At 35.8% G+C, this 9429-nt stretch overlaps 1 protein-coding gene across 1 annotated transcript in view; it reads right to left on the minus strand.

Moving 5' to 3' along the window:
* lrp5 (low density lipoprotein receptor-related protein 5) overlaps nucleotides 1-4661 on the minus strand; it is a 90992-nt gene extending 86331 nt beyond the window's left edge. The window contains exon 1 of the mRNA XM_051689667.1: nucleotides 4455-4661. Coding sequence (XP_051545627.1) covers nucleotides 4455-4536 — 82 coding nt within the window. The 5' untranslated portion in view covers nucleotides 4537-4661. The remainder of the gene's footprint in view (nucleotides 1-4454) is intronic.
* Nucleotides 4662-9429: the final 4768 nt, after the last annotated feature.

Below are 9429 nucleotides of genomic sequence, written 5' to 3' on the forward strand. Positions count from 1 at the left end.
CTACTGCATGTTAGTTATGTTCAAGCTCAAAAAGATGACATAAAAAAAACCCATTAAAACACAATTAGTTCATATGACTAGTGCATTTTATTCAAAGCCACTTGAAGACGTGCAATAGCTCTGTGAATCACAAAAGGCTGTGTTTAATAAGTAAATATATAAAATGCACGCGCAGCTCCAGCACGTTATTGAATGGCGCTGCTCTGTTTACACACTCGCGGCTACTTTTAGCCTTCACGCGGTGTGCAATATTTGAGCGCTACTCACGAACAACATCTCAGATGTAGATGCTCAAAAGTTTGGTTCACTTATACGCATTTAAAATGGCACCGGAGGTGCTTTTTTTTTTTTTACCCAAATTTGAATAAGAAGCTAATTAAACTACTGTGAGGTTTCCTACAAACAGACACATAAAGCACTTCCTGGAGAGCTCAGAATGTCAAAATAAAAGTGTGAGGGTTTTAAAAGTTAAAGGTGTCACAGAGAGACTCACAGAGGCAGAGATATGAACTCAGTAGCAGGGTTTATTGAACAAATGATTGAAACAGTGATGTAAACATTGTGAATAAATCCAGTTGAGCAGAGTGGCAAACAGCAGGTGAGTAATATCCAGACAGGGTATAGACACGATGAACAGATAACTCACAACAGTATTATGATACTTGCAGGCAATAATGAAGACACAGGTATGTTTGACATTGTAGAAAGGTGTGGAGTCTCAGACATACTATCGATGAGAACAGACAGAGTGTGTGAAAGCGGGGTATATATGCAGTCCTTGATTAGCCACTAATGATATGCAGGTGCGTGTAATCAGAACTCAGGGGCGAGTGAGGCTGTGACTGCAGTGAGGAAGAAAGAGAGAGAGACCGGTGGATCCATGACAAAAGGCGCATGATTGAGATATATTGACTATATATTACTATTATAATATATTATTATTAACATTTGTTTACAAATTATAATAATATTTAAGTTGAATGGGTACCAAAAAATAACTGTGTGAAAAGTTGAATTTTTTTTGCCAAAAAACAAACAAAAAACGGCTTCTTTTCTACTGATGACTTTTACTGGAATTACTGTTAATTTTGCTGCTACATTATCCAGTATACTAGTTAACAAAGTTTTTCTTAATAAGCTATACATTTATATTGAAATAATGTGAAGTTAGAGGTTTGTGTTTCTTTACATATTAAAGAGTACTCCCAATTATTTCCACACAATAATGTAAAGATATTCTAAACTGATTATGCAAAAAAACAACTCTGGTATCGGATCGGGATCGGTATCGGCCGATATTGAGATTTCCAATATTGGAATCGGAAGAGAAAAAGTGGTATCGGTGCATCCCTAATTTTAACATGGGCTTTGTTATTTACATTTGTCATATTAGCAATATGTGAAACGGATTTCACTCAATCATGGGTTTTAATACACAAAAATGAAGTAAAGACTTTTCAAATATGGACAAGACTCGAAATCTAAAACTAGGGTTGATACGGCTTATTAAATTTGTATTACAACTTCTCATCGCTTCAAAAAAAATCTCAAAGGACTAGGCGATGACATTTGCAGTGATGCTTACTGGCACATATTACCAACCTTAGATGACATGTCAACAAATGAACCGCTCGCTATTGGCGTGACCTAAATAAATCAGGTTTTCATACTGAAACACTTAAGAACCAAGACCCAACAGACCAAAGATATAAAAGACATAATAAAATGACAGTCTGTGGTTCTCTTAATTGCAATATAATAGCTTCTAATACCACATCAGCAGCTGTGCAAACACAATGCCAATACCAGAACATTAGCAAAGAACCCATTGTGAGCTAGTTCTTGATATAACATTATAGTTTATTTTTAAAAATTTTATCTTGGTTTCTGGGTTATTCATAAACAATTACATACTGTACATAGTTTCCTAAAAACTAGAGAATAGAAAGTTATTTGAGGAACTAAAAAAAAAAGGTTCTCCTATGGTATTTGTGGTAAGGCTGTGAATCTAATTAGAATTCTAATAATTTTTTTTTTTTTGAATTTTCCCCTTTTTCACCCAGTTTGGAAAGCCCAATTCCCAATGTGCTTTTAAGTCCTCGTGGTTGCGTAGTGATTTGCCTCAATCCGAGTGGCAGAGGACGAATCCCAGCTGCCTCTGCGTCAGAGACATCAACCTGCGCATCTTATCACATGGCTTGGTGAGCGTGTTGCCACGGGGACATAGCACGTGTGGAGGCTTCACACCATCCACCACGGCATCCACGCTCAACTCACCATGCGCCCCACCGAGAACGAACCACATTATAGCGATCACGAGGAGGTTACCCCATGTGACTCTACCCTCCCTAACAACCGGGCCAATTTTGTTGCTTAGGAGACCTGGCTGGAGTCACTCAGCATGCCCTTGGATTCAAACTAGCGAACTCCAGGGGTGGTAGCCAGTGTCTTTTACCACTGAGCTACCCAGGCCCCCTTTATTTTTAAAAGTGAGGACTCTAATACGTCTTAATGGGTCTCCATATTGAACGTATGTTGTCTTTATATCAATAGGATGTTTCAACTTTTCTGTCGGATAACTCTACATTGTAACTTCTATTAATACTGTAGGTCATTAACATACATTAAAGGTAGAGTTCACCCAAAATTGAAAATTCTCTCATCATTTTCTCACCCTCATGCCTTTCCAGATGTGAATGAATTTCTTTCTTCTTCAGAACACAAAGATTTTTAGCAGAATACTTCATTTATGTAGGCCCAGACAGCGCAAGTGAATGCTGACCAAATTTTTGAAGCTCCAAAAAGCACAAACAAGTAATCCATATGACTCCAGTGGTTTAATCCACATCTTCTGAAGCCATCTAATCATTTTAAAGTGAGAACAGACCTAAATATAATGAATTTTTCAATATAAATCTTGACATCTGCAGTCTCCTTGGCGATCATGATTTCAAGCTTAAAATAATGATCATCAAAGAGATTTATAGTGGAAAAAAGGAGTTATATTTTGGTCTGTTCTCACCCAAAACCGATTAGATGGCTTCAGAAGACATGGATTAAACCAGTGGAGTCTTATGGAATTATTTTTATGCTGCCTTTATGTGCTTTTTGGAGCTTTGGTCACCATTCACTTGCATTGTATGGACCTACGGAGCAGAAATATTCTTCTAAAAACCTTTGTGGTCTGCAGAAGAAAGAAAGTCATAAACATCTGGGATGACATGAGGGTGAGTAAATGATGAGAGAATTTTCATTTTTGTGTAAACTATTCGTTTTAAATAATGCATAACAGATCAGTTGTTCATGTGCATTCAATGTCTGGTGTTATATATGAAACAATGTTGCCGGAACATTTCTAACTATTTGAATCTGTTAAGCATTAAGGTCTAACTAAAGTTAGAAAACTACTCTGAAACAACAGGAGGTGGAGGGTGCAATTGTGAGTGAAGTTATAAGTAAGGATTACGAGTTGAAGATTAACAAATTTAAGGTGATGCATGTAATATGAGTTCAGGCCAATACATTCCGACTTTCTAACTTTCCCCAAAAAGAAAAGTTCAAACTTACTAACTCACTCTCTTTCTCTCTCTCTCTCTAGGCGTCAATGCAAACATCCCAACCAACCAATAATGAGTACATGGTGCTAAAACTATAAATATTTAAGCACAGGCATGTTTGAACAGCTGATATTCCCACCAGCAATGGTATAAATATAGTTTTCAGTGGTTACATTACGATACGATCTAATATGAATCATATATGCAATATTATATTTATTTGAACTTTCCAGAGTTCAATGGTCAGGTTTAAACTTCCATATTGCAACCTTGTTTACGTTATGTATTCAACGTGTATTATGTGATACATAAATTGGCAATACCTACTAGATGAAAGTGAGGTAAAATTATAGTATTTTAAAACTAAAAAAAAAAAAAAAAAAAAAAAAAGTTTTTAAGAGTACATTAAAGCTCCTTTTCTCGCTCTGTTTGACATCCGACACCACCGAGGCCTCCGTAACACACAACCAGACACATCTACATGCACTTAAACCACCGATCAAATACTTCCAGCTGGAATGAAAAAAAAAAAAAAAAAAAGCTCTTTTTACTTTTTAGTTTTACCACAACTTCCTGAAGTTCAAATCTGGGTGAACTAACCAACCGCGAATCAGAGTTAAGATCAATCACCTCAACTTTACGGACACTTTACGCACGACTCTTATTGCTACACATGTAAAGTCCCTTATAAAACTAAGAGTTGCAGAGTCTAACTTAAATATTTAAACGCGTGCTTATATAAATAATAAAAGTTACTCAGAACGACCGCGCGCTACTTTGTTGGGCGCTTTGCACCGATAATCCTACGTGGTACTTTGTTTCACATTGTTCGCCGTGATATAATGACTTCAACACCTCCGAGCCGTAAAAAAACGCAAGACAAACTATTTTACTTACCCCGAATCACAGTCAGACTACAACAAAGCAGCAGTTGCAGCAATAAAATCTCCATCGCACGCGCTCCGAGCCTTAATTCCATAATCCCAGCTCCATTTCTTCGAGGTATTTGTGTTAGGAGAAAGTTTGGAATCCAAGTTTAGGGCGATCAGTCGGTACTTTTTTTTTTTTTTTACGTCCGCGAGACTCTTCCAGCCTACTGCAATAGTAGAGGCACGAGGAGGGGAATGACTGACAGCGGAAACTGGTCGACGTCATCAAGTGGGATTGTGCTGCACTGCGCCTTTCCAGCCCATTTGAAGAGAAAAGTCAAAAGAATAGAAAGTAGTTTATTGTCATGCAAACCTATAAAAGACACGTGAAAACAAACACTTTAATAAAGTTACAATTAATACTGATTATAAATACAGATATGGACTATAGACTTTGTAGATCTGGAGGTAGACATGTGAATAGAATAGAATAGAATAGAATAGAATAGAATGAACATGGTGGTAGCAACACTAATATCATGGGTTTGATTCCCAAAGAACATACTAGTAAAAATGTTTACACTGAATGCACTGTAGATTTGGATGAAAGCATGTGCCAAAGGCATACAATGCAGAATAGAATAGAATATAGAATAGAATGGAATGAGCATGGTGCTCACCAGGGGTGTAAAGTGATTGAGTAAAAATACTTTAGTATTATTTTTTTGGCGATTTGTACTTTACTCGAGTGTAACAACAATCATCCATGCGATTATCTAATCAGCCAATCATATGGCAGCAGTGCAGTGCATAAAATCATGCAGATACGGGTCAGGAGCTTCAGTTAATGTTCACATCAACCATCAGAATGGGGAAAAAATTTGATCTCAGTGATTTTGACCATGGCATGATTGTTGGTGCCAGATGAGCTGGTTTGAGTATTTCTGTAACTGCTGATGTCCTGGGATTTTCACGCACAACAGTCTCTAAAATTTACTCAGAATGATGCCTATAGACAGTATATATATATATATATATAATATGTATATACACTCACTTAGCACTTTATTATAAACACTCAGGGGTGTAAAATAATTTAGTAAAAATACTTAAGTGTTATTTTTTTACAATTTGTACTTTACTCGAGTGAAATTTAAACAGAATACTTGTACTTTTACTTAATTACATTTCCAAAGAAAAATTGTACTTTTTACTCCTTACAATATTATTTAAACTTGGAAAGAACACACTCCATTTTTGAAGATCATTTTCTTTCTTCTTACTGGACTTAAACCTTTTCACTGCATCCAATAAACGACAGATGACAGTCCAGAGGTCAGTCATTTCAGATGCAATGTCTCACAGTGGTTGTGTGGAGTACCAACCATCTGCAGAGGCGGAATTTCAGATCTGATTTGAGCTTTGGATATGTTTAAATATTTGTGCAACTAGACCGTATGTGACCAATCAATTGAATGTGATGTATTCTTTCAAAACTATGAGCATGAAGTGAGAAACATTGATGGTTTTGTACTAAACTTTGTTCTAAACGCCTGCTACTTCTACAGATTTGACAATTATGAAGTCAAAAATGATCATTCACATTGCAAATATATAGATCCATAATATATATTTATATATGTATATGTATGTATGTATATGTATGTATGTATGTATGTATGTATGTATGTATGTATATATATATATATATATATATGTATGTATGTATTATATACATACATATGTATACATACACACACACACACACACACATACACACACATATATATATATATATATATATATATATATATATATATATATATATATATATATATATATATATATATATAAACACAAAAGGCTTTTGTAATTAAATGTGTACATTTTTATTTCTACACTTGGCTTCATATTTAAATAATATCTATGAATTTCTACTCCCTATTTGCTGAATTTTTAGTGCAACTATTAATTGTAATAATAACTATAAAACCAGCAATGATAATGATAATGAAAATAATGGAATCTGAGTAAATATTAATTATGAATTTTATCTGCTAAACAGTAAGGTTTGGTAGAAAACCTCAGAAAACAATTCACAAAACCATCAATATTACTAACTTTCTTCAAAGCTTCTTCTGAATTTTGCTCTATGTCTCAAGGTGCTGGATGCTCTGAGATCGCAATTTGTGTCTTCTCCCACGCAAAGAACATTGCGTAACTGTAGCAACGTTTTTGCATAAAATGATGTGGTTCATAACACGTCTCAGTGCTGTTCCGAAGTGAAATGTCCACTGTGTGGTGCTAAAAGCGAGTGAAATGTTCTCCCAAACAGATGAATTTTTATTGTTCTATCGAGATTTAAATCAACAAAACCAACCCCCATCTTGTAACACCTGAGACATTTGCCCTAGGGGCCACCAGAGGTCGCTAGGTATTAAGAGACATATAGTTTGAAGTTCTGCGTTTACCTTCATGTGTCTATTCCTGTTTCCTGCCCTGATTGTTCCCTGCTCTATCTTGTTTGCCTCAGTGTCTATAATGTCCTTGTGTTTGCTCTGTCTTTGTCAGTTGTTCCGGTTAACCCTGTTAACCTGTATGGATGTAATGTATGTTCTGTTCCCGAGTTTGTGTTTTTTTTTTCTAGTTTTGCATCTAGTTTTCTTAAAGAGCTGTATTTAGATCCTTGACTTCTTCCTGCAACCGTTACACCTATCCTAAATCTTAAACCTAACCGATAGTGTCATAAAAAGCAAGTGTGACATGAAAAACTCAGTTTCTGAAGCAACCGCATCATTTTGTGGTGCTTCTTTGACACTTTTGGCTCACGTGTGGACTCGCGTGCTCTTCAGGACTCGTACCCTTCTCCTTTTGTATTGCGTATTCAACACTTTGTCAGTTGAGCTTCCTCGCAATCTGAACAAACTTAAGCTTGTAAATGTAGTTGATTATGTAATGCAAACGTTAAAACGAGTCAAGCGCTATAATAAAAGTGTTTATGTCATAAGACAGCATCCTGTGAGGAACAGAGCGAAAGTAAGTGTTTATGAACTGATAATCTGCCCTTTTTCCTCATGATTTAAATGAAAGGGGATAAAAGTAATTGTTATTTTTGCACCTCTGTGTTCATTACACCAGGAAATTGCCGTGTTACATACAACAGGCCACACAAAAATCATTTTGCAAAAATGTAGTTATTGTAAGATGATTCTATGATCAGGTCTTGAATGCCACTGGGGGAGAAATATGAAATATCGACTGTCATCGAAGACAGTAAAAAGGCGACTTAAACCAGTTGAATATAACAACATCCTCTCTCACACAATCTCCTCTCTTGATTTCATTTTAGCTAGGATAAAAGTTACTTTTTTAATACTTAAGTATAGTTTATAGTGAATACTTTTTTACTTTCACTCAAGTGTGTTTTTGGCTAGATACTTGGACTTTTAATTGAGCAAAATGTTCACTCAGTATCTATACTTTCACTTAAGTATAATTTCGGAGTGCTTTTTACACCCCTGGAAACACTATGGTTCTAATAAAGTACCCAACATATTTTTCTGCTGTTGTAGCCCAACTGCCTCAAGGTTGGACATGTTGTGCATTCTTTTCTGCTCACTACAATTGTGCAGAGTGGTTGTCTGAGTTACCGTAGCCTTTCTGTCAGCTTGAACCAGTCTGACCATTCTCTGTTGACCTTTCTAATCAACAAGGCGATTCCGTCCACAGAACTGCCGCTCACTGGATATCTTTTGGTTTTTGGTACCATTCTGAGTAAACTCGAGAGACAAATGTGTGTGAAAATCCCAGGAGATCAGCAGTTACAGAAATAATCAAACCAACAATCATGCCATGGTCGAAATCACTGAGATCACATTTTTCCCCATTATGATGGTTGATGTGAACATAAACTGAAGCTACTGACCTGTATATGCATGTTTTTATGAATAGCACTTCTGCAACATTATTGACTGATTAGATAATCACATTAATAAGTAGGTGTACAGGTGTTCCTAATAAAGTGCTCAGTGTGTGTAAATTGTGGGTTTTCTTTTTTTATATATACATATATATATACATAGTTAAATATGTTGTGCCGTTTCAGTGGAAAAAAAGTGGTATTGTGTAATTGATGCTCTAAGAAACATTTCCTCTTTCTTACAAAATGTTTTTAACTTTACAGTATTAATTAAGGGGATTTTCTGTTTAAATGACCAATATTAATTATAATGCATGATCCAAGACTCAGTGTGTGTGTGTGTATTCTGGATGGAAAAATATTCAAGATTATTTTTTATTTTTTTTAAAGTCAGGTTGTTAGTAGTTGAGCTTAGTACAGTGCAGCGCAAAATATCATTAATGTTATGAATGTGGATGTGCTGAGAGTCAGCAATATAGTGTATTTACACTTGAATGCTGTTTGAGTCTTTTACAATTTACCTGATTTCCTAAGTCAGTGTAATAAATTTAAGAGACATAGCAATGGTATAGAGTGGCTGAAACCCTCTATATACATTAATGACAGATCTATACTTCTCTGTACTTCAGAAAACAAGAGTTTAAACATGCCAAGCTTGGCACAACTTTTTGCTAGCCTGTTACAGTTTATTCATGTTCATATGAAAGCATGTTTTAAAAGAGTAAAATACAGTGATGCTAATTCACTTCGGCCTCTTTCATAAGTCCTGAGGTGCCGTAAACATCAAGGATCAAACTGAACCCCTGGCGGCCTGAAAGCAAGCATTGGGTTGAATGGTAAAGTTCTGCAACAGGCTCCAAACCCAAAGTGAAAGCATATGTGCGCCTTTGTGCGTGTGAGTGGAGTAGGCAGTAATTCCTGGCCCAGAGAAAAATGCTGTAATGAAACCTGCCTTTATTCACCTGTGCAATACAGCTCTTGGCATTCTCTTTGATCTTGCGAGCACTATGCACAAATAAAAAAATCAATTTCTCCATTGCCTGTTGTTACTTTTAAATATTAGTCTTTGCATTAATAAATCTAA

The sequence above is a fragment of the Myxocyprinus asiaticus genome, chromosome 46 (genome assembly GCF_019703515.2).
Source record: "Myxocyprinus asiaticus isolate MX2 ecotype Aquarium Trade chromosome 46, UBuf_Myxa_2, whole genome shotgun sequence".
Lineage (NCBI taxonomy): Eukaryota > Metazoa > Chordata > Actinopteri > Cypriniformes > Catostomidae > Myxocyprinus > Myxocyprinus asiaticus.